The following is an 18853-nucleotide window of genomic DNA, read 5'->3' as shown; positions in this document are numbered from 1 at the left end:
TTACGGAAGCCCACCTCCGAACAGTGATATTTGCACAAATCATTTCAGCCCTAGTTCAGGATAGTTAAATATATTATTGAATGTAAGGGTGAAGGGGTCTCGTATCCACACACATTTGAGAAAAAGAACAATAGAACTGCCATTTTATAATTTACTATAATATGGAAAGCTGAGGTTCGCACAGTTGCAATTTTGCTCTTTATTCTTAAGCACAAGCTAAAACCAGTATTTTCAGAAAGCTTCAATTCTGACCAGATATTATGAGAACGTCTCAACTGATCAGCCAGCAGTAACTTTGTATTGCGCACATCTCACTCTGCCACAATCATGACAAAAATATGAAGATGATCTCCTCAAATGCCAAATGTTCTACAAAATGTGAGAGACATCATCATCATTAGTTTCATTTGGCATACATTGAGATGTACTGCTCATTATCCCAACACAACAAAAAGTAGACCGCCTCCTCCATCCCACCCATAATGAAGCTCTTCTTTTTGTACATTTCACAGTTCCATTCATTACTGAAGGCTTCCAATTAAATTGCAAATGCCTAATCATCTATTGCCATCTGTCCAATGACAACTCCCTTCCTCAACTTCAGGTGTATGAACTGAAATGAGAGCTATGCAATGCCCATTACAGAATCTATTACATTCCTCCTTTTGCTTTGCACATGGGTGGCGGTGGTGGCAGACACTAACAACAGCAGGAGCCAATTAAAACCCGAATTCAATACTGTAACAGGCAACAGATCACAACCTTAGAAATCTGCCAAAGCCTAGCATGCTCTCCTGCATCCTTGCCAAAAGCTATCACTAGCACGTTTAGCTACCTTTTCCTTTTTTCAAAAAGAAACTTTGCCAGCACTCTGCCAATGGAATAGCAAAGATGCCAAGCACAGCTCCCAGCCAGGGGAACATGGAGAATGGCAGTTTCCATGGCCATTATCAAAGAATCAACTGAGGGACCCATGGGACTCCCTCGAACGTCAGTAAAAGCAGATCACACTAGATGGATTCCCAAATAGGAGAATAAAGCTTCAAGCACCATTCCATTACCAATCAAATGATGCCACCCCCCATTAAAATGTTTCTCTTCCTAAAAGACACCAGGGAAGAAAGTGTACCTTATTTTCTTGATTCAGAGTTCTGTTTAATGTTGTTAAGATGAGAATGAAGGGCATCAGAAAACACATCCATTTTAATTGTGCAGATTAAAACAAGCATTTATCATATTTCACCTAAGAGGACTAATAGAATCCTTAAGACACAAGAGAAGGTTGCATCTGAAACTGAAATATGTAATTTAAGTACTTATAAAGTCCAGGATGTATCTTTCCAAAGAAAGGGCAATAAACTGGCAAACATTAAGAAAAAGTGCCAAGAATTACACAAGTCCAGCACCAAATACCGTTCCATGATAATAAAAGTTTCTTATTGAAGTTTATGTACAGATCAGTTCCATTACTATCTAAAGACTCCATTAAAGTACAGTACTTCTATCTTTAGTATTTAGATTTTTTTTAGTTTCTTTCCAGTTTTTCTTGGGATGGTTTTTTTAAAAACCTGAACACAATTTTTGTGTAATAAAAACTAAATTATAAATTATAAATAAATAAGAAGTCTTCAAAAATCCAGGCCAGGAGTCCCACTCATATTGTCTCCCCTTCCAGTACCATTACATAAACACTTACAAAACACCTTTTTTATTATTACTGTTCCGACTATTATTTTGTTGAAGCCCTTTGAACATTCTAAAGCAATTCTTTGGATACCATTCTTTATGCATCTGTTTCTGTATCTGACCAAATTCTGAGAAACCTTTGCTCATGCATGGGAACAACTCTATCCTATACGCCAAACATAAATGTCACCTTTAGGAAGCTAAACTAAAAACTGTGAAACACTATGTCCTACTTTGGCCATTACTAAGGCTACTTTGTGAAGCCATCTTAGGTTAGAAATAACTGGTAATTTACAGAACACTTAATAGGATGGAGAGTAATTACAGAAGTGCCAGTGTGATGTAGCAGAAATTCCTGCTCAGCCACAGAAACTTATTGGGGGTGGAACTGGTAAACTGTATCTTAAATATCTCACATACCTCTGAAACCCTACTCAGGTTGCTGTAAGTTGCAGTCTACTGGATGACATATAATGGATGTGTAACTACAACTCCCTCGGCACCAACTGAATTTTCCAGCCAACATCAATGAACAGGACTCCAGGTAACTCTAAATGCCGCCTCAGCCTCGTACTGTTGGGCACCTACTTACATATCTGGCCTAAGATATCTCTCAGTGCACCCTCCTGCACTTCAGCTGTCAAGCTAGAAAACATAAATGGCAGCAGCAGTTATTAGATGTGCCAACAGAAAAAGGGGCACACCTCCAGGAATCAGCATTTCATTCTAGAGATATGCCTCCATAATAAATTATGATTTATTTATTTTTTAAAAGAAATTGCAGTTCCCAAACTTATTGGGAGAAAAGCCAATGACTCCATTATGATTTCATACAACTTGTGGCTATTGTTCTATGCTTTGGGGAACAATATATGAAGTTATATTTTTAAAGTAATCATGCCAAGATCAAACTCACTTTTCCAGAAAACTTGGGTTACAGATGAAAGGCACAGATTCTCACAAACAATTAAGTCCCTCAAGTTTAAATGAGAGAGCTGAAGATGGTGTCCTTTCTCAGCCATCAAGCAGAACAAAACATGAACTCTAATTGCCGAGAGGCATCAGCATGAAGGAGTTATAGCTGACAGAGTCAGTAATTAGTCCTGTTTTCTTCTGCTTTCAATAGAAACAATTTAGAAGTCACATACTCCAACAATGATTCTGGGAAACCTATTTTATAAGCTACAAGACGGACCACCAAAAGAAGGTCATAATTCACCACAATTAAAAACCAAGTCTCTGTGGTTATTAAGCAATATGCTTTCTCCCACTTGAAAATACATTCCACTCTAATTTGGAGCTGTTGATTTACTCTTGTAGGACACATTTTGTCCAATAATAGATTGTATACGTCACATGCCAGACTAAAAGCTGCTTCATTACAATTAAAAATTCTTCATTAGCTTATTCTCAACAAGATAAAAAATAACCTTTCGCAACAAGCAATATATCATTATTGAAGAAACCTCCAAAGGAGGGATAACATGGGCCAGACGAAGACTCTTCTTGCTGGCCAAACAAAATTGGAAAGAGGAGCAATATGGTTTATGAAATTATAGCTGGCTATCAGCCTACATTGCTGGGCAGCAAACCAGAAAAGGTATAGGGCTAATAGGGCAATTCAGACAGAATTCAAACTAGAGTATAAACAAAAGGAAGGGTGCGGTAGGTCCAGAAGTCACCACCCAAACCCATTTGCCTGATGGAGAGGGAAATGGGGGCAGTCTTGTTTCTTCCTTTGAGGGGATGGGATTTCCTCAAAACAGGCTGAAATCCAGTAAAAAGTTGTAATTAGAATAGGTCCATTGAACCAGTGGGGAGTTGGCAAGTCTACACCGATCTGAATTCCATTCATTCAATGGAGTTAATCTAGTTGTGACTTACTATTGGATTCAGCCACGAATTAAAAACAACGATTAGGAAAATATATATAGGGTGGTGGGGCCTGATGAAAAGGATACACTTGCTGAAATTTTCTACATATGTCACAAATATTGAAGTTGCAAGACTCTTGTCCTCCAATGCAGCAAGCCACCCTAAATAACATAATCCTGAAACAAAAATCTCTTTAGTTGTCACACAGGAAAGGCCACAGAACATCTGGCACACTTCTGCTTAAGGCTGCATGACTTTGACCATAGGATGGAAGTTATAATTAGATTGATTTGTGCCTATCTGGAAGGCCTTGGTGGGGGGTGGAAAGGGTCAGAAATAGCCTGGCTCCAGAGCTAAAATGCTATGCCAGATGGGGCTCAGCTGTCTGAAAAGCAATGTGAAAAATATGGCATGCCAAATAGGAAATGTAATGTGAAATCGAGATTTCTTATGGATTGCATTCAGTGAGAAAAATGAAGTTGGAATTTTCAGGGAGGTAAAGGGATCTGAATAGCACTGACATGCTGGTCAATTAATCAGCTAATATAAAATGCCCCTTATTTCAACAAAATTATAATGTTAATGCTTCTTTAAGAAATGACCTTTTAGTTCCCCATGACAAAGGTATTTAAAATCTGGCTTCTGTATTTTAATAGTTGCTGCTTGTTTGATTTACATGTAATTTGATTTCCTTATTAAGTTTCCTTGAGCAATTTCCCCAGATGAGGAAATTTGGAAGAAAAAAGCCTCTTCTGAATATCTCTAATGCTTTAGAATAAAATATTAGTTATTCATCAGATTATTCACAGAAAATTATAAATCATTATAATGTTTGTAAAATCTGATTTCCAGCGCAGCTGTCCAAATGGCTAAAAGCCATTTGAGCTGGTATTAGGCCAGCTGATGTGCTGATCCAAAGCCTTTCCATTCTAGCAATGCTGGAAATTACCTAGGACTAACCTTATGTTGCCTAATTTTGTGCCCATGTTGTCCCTCTGGGAAGTTTTGATTTGGCACAACTCTTCTCTGCCAGTTTTGATTTGGCACAACTCTTCTCTGCCAGTTTTTCAGCCCTTCTCCCAAGAGATACAAGCTGGGCAAACTGTGGTGTTGGAAAATCACTCTCTGATCTCTGAGATCAGTTGGCAGAAAGGCATTTCTACTTGTAGAAGAGCACTTCTCAACACCCTGTGGCTAGCACATCTTTGAGTCAGGATCGCCCTACTTACTGTTTATAGTAAGAACTGTTTTCTTGTCCTTTTAAGTAGTTCAAATACTAAATCTGTTGCCAGTAAGAACACATTTTTGTTTTTCTAATAACATTTGACTAAACATAGTGATTAAATCCATTTTGACTGGTCAAATGCCTAATTATAGATCTGAATATTATTAAAATATATTTTACAGGAGGTAAAGCATACATTCCTTAGTGATCCGAATGGTCATCTGCAAGGATTCTTCATACAGAACACAAATTAGTAATATACAAGTTCTTTTCAATTTGCCTGACATTCTCGTTTCATCCTCATCTTGAGGTTAAATAAGACCTTTCCTAACAGAGAAACATATGATGGACATTTAGTGGTCATCCGAAAGAAGCTGAAAATGGCAAACAGACTGACTTATCTGGATTTGCTGGAGAAGATTTTGACCTAGTTAAAACAATTAGCTTACCTATGCAGTTCCCTCCCTTTTTAGTGTGCAGAAACTGATGCTACAGGTTTTCAATTAACCACAGTTTTCTGCTGCATCAGGACCAAGAAATGATGGTTACTAGGTTCAGAGCAACCCAGTTATGGTTTCCGTTACTAGCCTGATCCCATAACAAAATTTTCTTAGTTTAGATATATGTAATGGAAAACTGTGATTAATGGAAGACTTTCTGGCTTTTTATAGTCCAACTAAGAGGATGGAGAATGACAAAAGTCTCTGTCCTTTAAAAGCCAAAAAACTGTCACTTAAAATACTACTTAGAGGAATTAGAGGCTTAGAAAAGATACTTTCTGAGAACTGCAAAGAAAATATCAATGTCAAGCATGCTGCAGAAGAGCAAAAATAGGTACAACAAGAATCTCTTTCTTTCCAAGATCTAAGACTGTTCAGAAAGTATCTTGCTCTTGTAAAGAAGAGAAGATGGCACTACTTCTCAATTTAAAGAATTGTACTCTGTCCTTTTTGGAAGCTCATTTTTCAGCACAACACCCTCACAACAGAAGAAAACGTTATCCAGTGTTTCTGTAGGCTAGAGACTAAGAAAATCACAATGGCAATTACTAAGGGTACCCCATAAATAACAGTACTTCATTTACTATAGAAAGACAATGCTTTAAAAAAAGAGAAAAAAACATCTTATATACTCACTGAAAGTCAAAGCACCCTATCTGAAAGATCTATCAGATCTGTCTCAGCACCATGGCAAGGTCAACAAAGATAAAAAAAAGGATGCCACCAACCACCTAGCTGAGAGCCTAGAGAAACTCATTAGCAGACACTTTCCCTCAGGACTTGGTATCCTTCCCTCTATAACAAGTTCGTGCAGCCAGATATGTTGATGACTTAACATGACGAAGCATAATATGTCTTCCCAATTTTGTCCATCTAACTGATCTGCTGCTACCACACAGCGCAGGTTAGGAAAGTAACTGGAGGAATAGCAGGAATGTCACTGTTACTGCATGGTGTAACTGTAGAACTTTCCTTCATAGAAAAATCAGCTTTTCGTGCTTTTTGAACAGAACCTTTGTTCTCTGGATATAGACCACAAAGTTTATTCTCTCTAGAAACAGAATATCTAGAAGATGAAGAAGCACAGAAATCACAGACAGAGAGACAGATTTCTCTTTAAATTTACCATAGTGGGAAACAACATCATCTGGTCCACCTGCTTGCCATTGACAGAATCAGCCATGAATCCACACTGCACATCAAACCACTGAGTAGAAAACATGTAAACCTGCACAAAATCACCTATAAGAAAGGCTTAAATTGACAAGATATGTCTGCTCTTTGAAACCCATATATACTCTGAAATCCAGGATGGGAAATGTGTAGTGCCTTAAATGTTATTAGATTACAGGTCCTGTCATCTGTGACTACTGGGTATATTGGCTAGAACTGATGGGAGTTGCAGTCCAAACAACATCTACAGCAGTGGTCCCCAACCTTTTTAACCCCACGGACCGGCTAGGGAAGGCAGGGCACGCGTGCTCGTGCACATGCACGAAGAAGCAGGAGGGTGCTCATGCGGGCGCGCTTGTGCGTATGTGCAAAGTGGCCGGGGAATGCTTGTGTGGGTGCAGGCGTGTGCATGCAAGCGCAAAGGGGCTATACAAGAGGGGAGTGCATGCAGGGGTGGGGGGGAGGTCTGTCTCCACAGCCCAGCCCGGCTCAGGCCACGGACCAGGACCTCTGACCTAGAGGACCACATGTTTTGTAACCTGCATTTGTCAGAGTAGAAAAATACCTAGAGACTAACCTTCCAAGATAGAAATCGCTAAGGGGAACCATTTTGTCCTGTATCAGCCCTGGCATATGAAACAGTAGGCAAAGTCCAAGATTGCATCAGTATCTCTCCCCTTCCTGCTGCCATATACTCCACACACATTATGCCATGTGGCCACCCATTTTAGGCAGGGTAAACTTACAAGAACACAGACAACGAATTCTCCACTCCACAGAATGGAAGAGAGAACTTACCCTTGGAAATCAGTATCAACAAGGAGCTGGACCAGAATTCCTGTCACAGCCACAAGGATTGGATAGTGGTCTACGCTCTCCAGTCCTAAAGAAGGAATCACAATGCAGAGTCACAATCATCAATGAGAAAATCACCCACTGCTTCTTCATACCTCCTGAATGAGCAGATCAGAATAAATAAGCACAGATTTGCAGTGAGGAATGCTGGCACAAAGGTTTCTAAGAGAATATAAAATGGTTTATGTTTGTGTTAATTCCTTTTAAAAAATGCTACATTTTCCAGCAGTTTCATCAGGTATTTATCAGTGCACCAAAAGTCCAAATGAGCCAGCCCTTTGCGCTCAATATGGGAAAACTGTAGATAAAAGGGATCTTGCCCCACCAAGAGATAAAATTTTATAGGTTACATAGTTATAATTGTATTATAAAGGCATCTAAAAGAAGTTTGAACAAGGCTCAGTCTTTTAGTTTTGTCACAGCATTCTTTCAACTTCTAACCAGTATACATTACACTCACAATCACAGACAAATCCAAACACATGGAGCTTTTCTATCATATCACCATAAAAAGGACAGTCAAAGGACACTGAAATAAGTGTCAAGTAAATATTTTATTACCCTTCTCCTTTCTATGTTTTCAGGTAAAATTATGGTAATTAGTGCTTCCAAATGTGGAAAAAGCTGATATCACTTATATTGGAGAAATTAACAATCTTGCATGCAGCGTGGTGCTGGGTTTCAGTGGGAACAGGGTTTTCTTTCATAAACCAAGGTAACCATTTTTTTGCCAGTAACCAATTATCAAAGTTATCTTTTTCCTGGACTTTAGGTAAGACAGTCCCCTCTTCCTGTCCATTTGCTTCTGGTTGCTTTGTTTGTTTGTTCTCTTGTTGTGTGCTTTTATATGCAAAAGGCTAGTTTCACTGCGAAATTAGCTCCTTGCTGAGATTTTTTTTTAGCCATTTTTCTTCACATTTCCCCTGTGCTGCAGCTGTTGTGCTTTTGCACTTTATGCTCTGCCAACTAAAAAGAGTTAACAAAACAAAACAAAACAACAACAACAACAACAACAACAAAGAACTCCAATAACTCAAACTGGAGGATCTACATGTCAAAATGCCCAATGATTTCTGTAAGCAGAGACATCCAAGGGGGAGTCTAGGACAACAATGTACTGAAAACTAGCCTCAGATATTCAATGGTATCAACATGTTTTTACAAAACTTAAATTTAGGAATTGATTTCCTTCACAGAAAAAGTCCATCAGGATGACCTGTCCTTATAACACTGCCTGTTCTGGAATGCTCTTGCTCTTACACTGTCTGTGTCCCACTGATATTAGATTTGCAACTCAAAGATCAATGGATTCTTAAAGCTTGGTGATGAGTACATCTTTCAAACCCTTCCAATTCTCAATTTGCATTTTCAATGAGAAGTGCTGAGTCTTTCTTCCACAGGAAGGAAAGCAAGATTCAACTGCTTCAGAAATGCTGTTTATTTCCTATGACTAATAAACATGTCATAAACCTATAGTAGCACACCTTATGTGCAGGATGTGCCCACAGCAGTTATTTGATAATTCTGCTTGCAGGAAGAAGGCCCTTGCTCTAGAAAGCAGATGAGAAGGGAAGGGGGGGAGGAAGAAAGAGAGCACACTGATAAAGCATGCTGTCCTTTTCCTGTAATAAGACACCAGGATAAGCTACCAAAAAGATAGGCTCAGGATAATAGAGTGATAGTATAAGTGGAACTTGCTCAGCAATTCTGTATTAAAATGCAGCTCTTTTCTACTCCCTGGTTTCATTGTTGCTCTCTCTCACACACAACTTTTATTGCACAAACAGGGCATGTTCTTCCCCATACAGATTACTTCATATATTAAACTCCGTATAAAAGCAGACTCACTGGTCCTGAATAGGCCAGGCACACAGCCATCCCTTAATGACTACTTCAGACTGAGTGCCAAATTATTCTATATCCAAAAGATTCTGCATGTGTCCACGTGCATCTTTGGGAAAGACTACAGGGGGCATTCTATTGAAGCTTCACATCTTCCCCTCGCCTCATTCTCACAGTCATCCTTTTCATTTCCTGCCCACATGAAAAACTACTGGGAGTAACAGTAGGACAAAGTAACCTGCACTGAAAACACAATCCAAGGCAAAGTCTTGGAACAGACTTGTCCGCACAAGTATTTTCTGTCTTCTTTTTGGAGGACAGCCTATGGGAAAGAGATGCTTCTGTTCAGAAACCAAAAATGCTCAGGGACTTTAGAAGCATCCCCATGAGTTCTCAGGAATGCAAAGGGGATCATGGAGAGCAAAGGAGATTAAGGACACAGGAATTTTACACCAGATTACAATCTAGGATCCTCTAGTCATACGAGCAGGGGTTCACATACGTAGGTTTCTAGGGTCAAAAAGGCAGAAAAGTCTGTCACAAAGCATCAGTATTTCCCGTCACCTTCTACTTGGAGTCCCTCCCCAAAGGGCAACCACAAGAGGGAGGGGAAAGCAGCTCACCTGGCAGGCGAAGATTGACTACTCGGTCAAACAGGTTCCGTTCAGCTGTCACACGATTTAGCACCTGATTTAACAGCTGTGGAGAAAGAAGAGGAGATGGAAGATGGCTTGAAGGAAAAGAGTAAATTTTCTGTACATTTTGCAAAAATTGGCACACAGCTCCCAGCTCTTTCTATTCACCAATTTGAACACCAGGACTAAAACAAGACAACCATTCTTCTCCCTTTCACAACTACCTCTGCAACAACCTGTACAGTATATAGTTACTGAATAAGTACTTTGGGGGTTGTTCCTTCCCTTATTCTCTAACTTTCAGTCCCAAACAGTACAGAAAGCTCTTCAAAGGACATCCTGTGAGATGAGATGGCCAAACAGTGGCTGGAAGTAGCATAATGCTTTGCTCCCCGGACAACATAGCATGACATAGATTAGTCATACAGGGCCCCTGCTGAGCCAGTGACAGTGAAGCCAATCACCAGCAAGAACAGGTGGAAAAGGATAGTCAGGCTCTTAATCTGATACCAATGGCAAACCCAGATTCAGTGTGTATGCCTTGGAACCTCAGTAAAAACCAACATACAAGGTTGTGCAGAGGTAAACCAAAGAGAGAGCTGTGTGAGACAAGGAAACAATCAAGAATAGCCCATCATTCTAAAATGAAATTTGATGCTTCACCAAGAGTGGCAGAATTCTGAAAGTACCACAAGGAGAATATTTGGAAAATTGGCAAGCATGACACTGTTTTAAGACCAAATTCAAACAACTTTGTTTTAAAATAACAGGTTAACGCTGGGGCACAGTTGTATGAATAAATTTCTTACACACTCAGGCTCCCAGAACTCAGGAGTAAACAAGTCACTTCATTTTTATACAGCTGTTCTGGATATAATTTCATGCATCTGAGAGAAATGTGCTAAAGTCAGTGGAAGCTCCTGCTATTACAAACCTGTTAAGTCTTTAATGTACAACAGGACTCTTTGTTAGGTTTGTTGCAAAACTAACAATGCTACTCCTTTGGAAACTGTTCCATCATAACCATTACTGCTCAGATAGGCCAGGATGCTTTACGAGAGGATCATGTGTAATTTAATCCTTATACAGACTAAAAGAAATGCAATGAAAAACCACAAAACTACAAAAAGGTGTTCCATGTAAAATACAAAAAGACTGCTGGACCTGCTGAAGCCTGATGTGTTCCTGATGCAGATCCTGAAAGCACTATCTATGTACAACCACTCTGTGCCATAACGTCTCCTGAGGTAAGATGAATAAGGCAGTGGAATATAAGTGGGAAAAGAAGTTTACTTTGACCTTGGACAGATCCACAAAAAGCAGCACCCTGTTTAGCTAAAAACACAAAGCTCTTCTTGGGTGAACAGAACCCAGAACTCACCAAGCTCCTCATCAAGGAGATAGCCACCAGCAACAACCCCTAGGACAAAACTAATATTCAAGGGAATAATTCAGATCATCTTGGGGGTGGATACACAACAGCCAGCAACTGGTGAACAGAAAGCAGTGATAGTGACACCATCCTGTCAGAAAAGGCTTCATATTACAAAGCAGGAAGTTGGAACCAAGACACCACAAGAGACAAAGATTGCTGTTTTAGATTGTGAGGAGCAATGTGGTGCATCAGGAAAGACTGACTGTACCTAAACAACAGATGTGGGTGAGGGCATGGCAGGAAAGATCTGCAGAGGCCTTGGGACACTTCATGGGCAATGTGGTATTTCTTCAGTCTTCTAGGTATTGGCATGATTGGTCCTTGTTGTCGTTTAGTCGTTAGGTCGTGTCCAACTCTTCGTGACCCCCATGGACCAGAGCATGCCAGGCCTGTCTTCCACTACCTTCCAGAGTTGGGTCAAATTCGCATTGGTAGCTTCAATGACACTCTCCAATCATCTCGTCCTATGTCGTCCCCTTTTCCCCTTGCCTTCCTCACATATCCAGGAGCCCTGCAAGGCAGAACCCTGACAGTGGGGGCCCCAATTAACCTGAATCCATGTGGACAACATCTGTTGTTTAACCACTGCAAGGAGTGGGGGACTGAAACTGGCACCACTAGAGTGAGATGGGTCTTCTAAGTGATTATAGTTTGGTGTGGCAGTAACAATATGTGAAGGTGGCAGAAATTTTAAAAAGGGAAAATTACTTCTGGGGTGATCATACCAAGAAGCTGCATGAGATATATGAGGGGTACTTTCCCTTCTTGGCTGACATGGTAGACTGAGAGTAATAGCTTGAGAAACTTTACATGCAAGAGGAAAAGTTTATCTCTTCCATGTTGATCTGGATTCTGAGATGCTGAAACCTTCTGCCAGATGGAGGAAACTGTTCAACTGTCAAAGGCACCAACACTCCTTGGGCAAGCAGCCAGCATATCCACCAGGCTCCCTTCATCCCCCAATTTGTTCTAGGCAAGACTGACCCCTGCCCTCCTCTCCTGACCTTCTAAGAGTGAACTGTCGTCTGTAGCAACACAATCCCCTCTATTTCCTGGCTGCCTCCTGTGAAGATCATGCTCTTCTGCCATAGACAGATCAGCCAGGGGAGGCATGATACAGAGCACCGGGAGGGTTACCACATCCAAGAAAATCCTTATGAGATAAAGGACCATGCAAACCCAAAATGTCTGGTTCCCATCCCTGAAACACAAACTGTGTAAACAGCAGAGGTACCAGGAGTGCCCCTGGTAAGGGAGCAGTAGTCAAGAGACTTGCACAGCAGGTTCCCCCCAAAATAAGATTCTGTGGATTTTGCGGGTATGCTCCAGGGCCTTGCCAGAAAGCAGCACTGGCAGCATAACAACAGAGTGGTGGCAGAAAAACCCCTCAAAAACACAGGAAGCAGTTGAGTTTCTGGGCTCTGAAGGCAGCCTAAAATGAAGCAGAGAGATGAACTTCTGCCACTTAAGTTAGTGTGAAGCAGGCAGTTGGAATCCCACTATAGGGAAAGTGGCAACTTAAGTTAGTGTGAAGCAGGCAGTGTACTGCTCTTGAATTATTGATAGCCCTCCTCTCCTCTCTCCCCCTAAATTCCTGTCTGGCCAAAGACCAACATATCATAATGGAACCCTGCTTTCCTAACCAAGGCAGAGTCAAGGCTGGAGAAGGTTTGCTTCTCCATTTTGGAGCCAGAAGTTTTGTTCTGAAGCTGACTTCCACAGAAGGAGTATCTGACCTTCCCTAATTGGCCCCACTCCCGCACTGACAAAGGATTGTTATAGTTGCCATCACAAAGTGGGGGAACAGGGCACAGACTAGTTTATTTATCAAATCTCATTAAATGTATGGATATATTTTCTCTAAAAGTTTCCTTCAGAAAGAAATTAAAATATTATCAAGGGGAAAAGAGAGCCCTGACCTGCAAATTTTATTTTGTCCCAAACACACACCAAATAATTGCTACTAGAGAAGAATGGCTGTGTGGGGTTTGAGGAGAGCAAGCTTGCAGCTCTGCATCCATCAACCTCAGAGCTTGCTGCTACACAATTTTTAGAAGGTTCGCAATGGTGGAAAGCTCTTCAGCTAGGAAAATATTTGCCCCTACCCTGTTCACCTATAGCCTCTGTTCTTACCCCAGAGAAGTGAGTACCTGTGCAAGTCTTCTGAGTAACAGCTCTGATGAGGGGCGACTCCAGTCCAAGAAGATCTCAGGAGCCAGAGTGACTGTCATTTCCAAGACCCTGAGTAGGCTCACTGACAGATCAAAGCAGGTTGCACACACCTTCAGTTGACGACTATCTACAAAGTTTCTTTCCAGGCGCTCAGCAGCTTGTTGGATCTGCCCAGACAAAAGGATGCTGCTTAGCATAAGGAGTAAGTGAGAAGATGCAGCTTCATTAATCACAGGATTGTTTCAAAGCTTGAACATAATGAGTTACAAAAAAACTAGTGACTAGCATTTAATTTTTTTCCCTGTAGTGAAGACATAGCTACATTATTTTAGTAATGCAGTTTATTGAGGGATAACTTTACTACCTTTTGCAGTGTAACTGTGCATATTTTAGCTACCATAAACTGTAAACATTTTGCTTTTAGTTTTCTCTTTATGCAGATGTGACAATAAATGGTGGGAAGGAAATATCCCATACTTCAAGTGCTCATTTGTGCTTTGCTGGGGATACTGTGGCCAGTAGTTTGTACCATTCAGATTTTCCCCCCCAAAAAAGTAAGTAGAAGTAATTTATTTACTTGAGGGAATTTTTTAAAAGCCTGTAATTAACTACAGTTGTGCCTTGTTACAAAAACAGTGACTACATATTTAAAAGTAACTTAATAAGCTAGCTCTTGATTCCCACGTCTTTTTTGGTACCCAGAATTTTCCAAGCACTTCTGCTACAACCACAAAGGGAACCTTGCAAAAGATTTATTTATTTGCCAGTAACTTATCAGGTAGAAAGTTTGACCATTCCAGTAAGGTTTATTGAAGGCCTCACCTCCTGAATCATGCCAATGAACTCTGAGAAGGCCCAGTTCAGCTGGTTAAGGACACTATTGAGGAAACTGGGTGCCATTTCATGGTCACTGCGCAGCAAGTCCGCCATATGTTGCTGCAGGAGGGTGGACGGACAAGGCTCTGTAACAAAACAAGTAGCAGTTTCTGAAGCAGTAGCATTGCAAGGCATTGCTAAACAGTTGCAGCTGGGCCCAGCCTATTCTGCATGCTGACAACATGCAAAAATGGGTAATGGTGAAAAACAATAGTTCTGTATCTTTGCTCCTCTAGATGTTTTGGACTTCAAACCCAGAATCCCTCACTACTGACCCACTTGACCAGGAAGTTTTAAGCACTCTTTCATTCTCTATAGATTATATCTCTTTTCATTACATGTAGCACCGCTTTGTTCCATAAAACCAGAAGAAATGCTTTGTGCCTTTCCTCCCACAGCCATCCTCTTTACGATAAGTAGAGATGGCAGGTGCCCTCTCCAAGGCCAGCGTTCACATGGACTATTCTGGGCCTGTCCCATCTCTAAGGCCTGAAGCACTTTGCCATAATGCCGGACTGAATTAGCTGGGATGTGGCTATACACATTCACCATCTTTCCTGCAAATAAGAGGTTGTACCCTAAAGCAGAGTTTCAGTCAAGCACCCTTCCCACTCATCTTCTCAAGCCCTAGGTCAGCTCGCAACTAATCTTTCCCGAAAGCTGCATCACAACAACTTCCCAGAAGGGCATCGACACCAAGGCAGCTGTCCCCACTCCTTTCTGCCAGCATGACATGTGTTCACACTTGTCTACCCAGTGCCAATCAGGAAGGATAGTGAGTGAGAAATCTAAAGAAGAAAGTGGTGGTGGTGGGGAATAAGCCCCATTTTTTCCCCAGCTAGCTTGTGGATTCAAGATCAAGCTGCCAACTGCTGTGCTTTTTGAGGCAAACTGTACCAGTGTAAAGGCAGCCTTCACAAATCACTTATTTCTTCAGAAATTCTGCAAACTTTCATTAAGAAATCTTTCTCAGCACAATCTAAAGGAGAGATATTTTCTCACCTCCCTTCCCACTTCTAATGCTCTCACTAGAAACAGTAAGATACCAGGGATCTTACAGCTGCCAATATCTCAAACTACTTTCTGTTGTATTACAATTCAGATACTGCCAACATCACTAGGGCCACAGCAGTGACAGCAAGTAAAATACATTCTAATGGCACCCCACCCCTGACATTACATTTCCTTCCTTAAAGCACTTAGAAAGGGCCCGGAAAATGGTTCATCACACATGAGACTTTGAAATATGCAGAAGGTTGAATAAGAAGCAGGAGACATTGCTAAACAGAGCTAGATTATATTGGGTTCTCATAGGACAGCTCCTATGCTGAAAATGTTTTTCTCCTCCTGAGTTCAAGTCACTTCTGTATTAATTTTAAACATGCACAGAAGGAAAAGGAACATCGGTAGGCATTGCTGCCCCACAGAATATTCTGGGGGATTGGCTTCAAATAAACGTAATGTTGATTTTTCTTTTAAATAAATAAAATATTCCCCACAATGGAAGTTCCCGCTTCTTCATTAGAAAGAGCCACCAAAGCAAAACAAAAGCAAAACTCTACAAAACAAAAACACCGAAAAGCTAGATTAGGCCACTCCTTATCTGTGGTCAGGCAAAGACCTTCCTTTTCAGGCAGGCCTTTAAGCAATAAGTATCTAGGGAACACTCTGTCTTTTGAAGCTTAGATATTTAACATGTTTTTAAATTTGCTTTTAATCCTGACAAACATTTAACTGTTTTTTAATATATAGTTTTATATATCATTTAAACTGCTATTATGATATGATTTTAATTGTTATGAATTGCCTTAAGTCCCCTATGGGCAGAAAGAGGGCAAATTAACATAACATAACACAATACTGTACAACACAACACAACTATTCTTCCAATATCAACAACCTGCCTGCCACTTTAGAGCTTTCATCTTGCATAACCGAACTCCTTGCCTCAGGAGGCTCTCAAAATGTCACAAATATTAGACAACTGCCTCCTTGCAAAGTTCATAATAGCAGCAATGAGCTTTACGAGCTGTCCCAATCAGCCCTAAACAGCAGTACTTACATACTGGCTAGAAAAAGTGGCCAGTGGAGGAACAGCAACTGCTCTTAATGTCAGAAATGCTATCTATATCTCTATCTATATCTATATAGCTATAGCTATGAGGGAGATACAAAGAGTGTGTATAATCATAATGGATCTACCTTGCATTCAGTTCATGTAGGATCCAGTCCCATCACTGTCAATAATTTAGAAAAGAGACCAAAGTGGGCTCCTGACAGGAAATGAATACCATATGTCATGCAGTCAATTCAGCATAGAGATTAGAAAGTGATTCTGTCCTCTAGAAGCCCTAAGAAAATGTCCACTGGCACTTTCAGGGAAGCAGGAGTGTCACAGACATAGAAAATGAGCAATCCCAGCATTCAAATGGCAAGTAGGTTTTCAGATTTGGAAATTCCACACTAAGGTAAGAGCCAGACCATCTGATCTTTTGGCTTTTCTCTGTGCCCCTGCCTGCAGCATAAAAATCTGGGGAGAGGGGAGCTTCATGCCTCTTGGGCAGCATCTCAAGGACATCTAGTAGGCAAACTCCTTTCAATTAACTGAGAATTAATTATTCATTCAAATACACCTCAAAATAGCAGAAGCCACTAGCCAGCGGATCCTGTGCCCTGCCTTAGACCTTTTGGAGCCATTTGTAGAAATAACTGGTAGACAGAACAGGATTCCACTAATACCTAGAAACATGAAACAATACCACACTCCCCCCATGAAGTGCCCTGAGGTCTCTGCAAAGCCAACCGGTTCATTATGTTGTGCATTACAGTCTAGACTTGCGGCAACTTTGGTGTGATGAAAAAGAAAAGCTGCACCTGTTAACAATTTCTGTTGTCATTTTGACCCCATCTATAATGAAGGAAGTGGTTAAGAAATGTAGGGTATGAAGAAGAATAAAGTGGGAGAAGCGAGTGGACACCATGACCACAAGGGGAAAGGGCAGTGGAGACTGCCAGCTACAGGTCGGCACTCATACTGTGCCCTCCAACTAACTGCAGAGGTACAGCTCTCTACCACGCTGAGGCATGCATTGACAGGCACCATGAAAAGTCTGGGTAGCTCTTAGGACCATTTCTTGGTGCATCCAAGCCCACTAATCCCTCTGACCTTCCTATTGCACCATTTCCAAACACTGATTCCGAATTAGAATAGGAGACAGAAAAGAGGGCCTGCCTGCATTGCCAAGAGTGGCAGGGGAAGAGCCTCTGCTGAAGGGGTATAAAACTATTCCACCACCATACAAAGGAAATATGATGGGACACTTACTCTGGAAACTAGCAACAGAGAGATCTCCTGGGCCCAAGTCATAAAGAAAACAAACAGACAAAGAAATAGTAAATACAGATTAACGTATTCTTAGCTGTGTCCAAGCGTTACTGCTGCCATCTCCTGCTGAGCTGTGAGATCTGCCATTTTGTCTATGTATTATTATAGGATCTTTTAGAGGCAGCAGATCAAATGACACATAATCATCCATTCAGAGGACGGAAGCTTGTACAAAAGAGGTCAGCACTCTCTGTGTTAGCAGATAAACTCCTGCTCAAATCACAAGCATGTTTTCTCTATGCAACTCCAAAGTTTTCTCTACAACTTCAATAAAATTACCAAACTGGAGCTAAAGGGTTTATTATGGATCACAGCAGTGATTCCTGTAAACGTGGGGCAGGATTTCTCTCACCTCTTGAGTGAGCCTCAGGGTGCAGTGGTTAAACTGCTGTACTGCAACCAAAACTGCTCATGACTCAGGATTCAATCCCAGGTAGCCAGTTTTAGGTTCCAAGGTCAGTAAATTGAGTACCTAGCTCACGGGGGGGGGGGGGGGAGGACGTTGTGTAGCCTGCATAATTAAATTGCAAACCACCCAGAGAATGCTTCAAGTGCTATGGGCCGGTATATAAGCAGTCTACTCTGCTTTATTCTCTGACCAGCTACAAAAGGAAGGTCAGAGCTCCTCCTACAGTTTGTTACTGGAGTCTTTCTAATCTCCTTGCCATGCAAAATAAAGACATTTTGAGTACAGTGTTAATGTTGATATTCCAAAGCATGGCTGTGTGTGTAATATCTAAGGACAAGGGTAGGTCCCTACAATTATCTACAGAAAAGAAGACAACTAGTGCATGTTGATAACTGACAGCTGAAAATCGTTTTATATATTACCTATGTTGCCATCTCCAGAGAGGCAGAATCTCCTAGATCTAATGCAGGTTCACCAAGAAGGAACCTGACTTCCTTCCACAAATTCAATTCTACTTTCAAAATTATAATCTGATGGTTTTGGAGATCCTTCCACCCAACCACACTTCGTCATATATTACAAACACATTTCCCTCACATGTTATGGTTCTTTTGGGTACCTTCATATGAGAAGTTTAAGGTATCCCCAATGACCTATTGAAAACAGCTGAGGGAGTGACCAAATCTATAGAGGCTAACTGAGGTTCTATAGAATGACTTTACAGATTTTTTTAAAAACTGAGACTTGTTGCAAAGAAAGGAAGGAAGGAAAGAAGGAAAGAAAGA

The 18853-nt window shown here is 40.9% G+C and overlaps 1 protein-coding gene across 1 annotated transcript in view; it reads right to left on the bottom strand.

The window, feature by feature from the left end:
• The window catches only part of RNF123 (ring finger protein 123), a 143279-nt gene that overhangs the window by 56732 nt on the left and 67694 nt on the right, over nt 1-18853 (bottom strand). The window contains exons 32-35 of the mRNA XM_072989877.2: nt 14221-14360; nt 13377-13565; nt 9780-9855; nt 7258-7342 (exon numbers count right to left, since the gene is read on the bottom strand). Of these exons, the coding sequence (XP_072845978.2) occupies nt 7258-7342; nt 9780-9855; nt 13377-13565; nt 14221-14360 (490 nt within the window). The remainder of the gene's footprint in view (nt 1-7257; nt 7343-9779; nt 9856-13376; nt 13566-14220; nt 14361-18853) is intronic.

The sequence above is a fragment of the Pogona vitticeps genome, chromosome 2 (assembly GCF_051106095.1).
Source record: "Pogona vitticeps strain Pit_001003342236 chromosome 2, PviZW2.1, whole genome shotgun sequence".
NCBI classification, from domain to species: Eukaryota; Metazoa; Chordata; class Lepidosauria; order Squamata; family Agamidae; genus Pogona; species Pogona vitticeps.
This window is presented reverse-complemented; position numbering and strand designations above follow the sequence as displayed.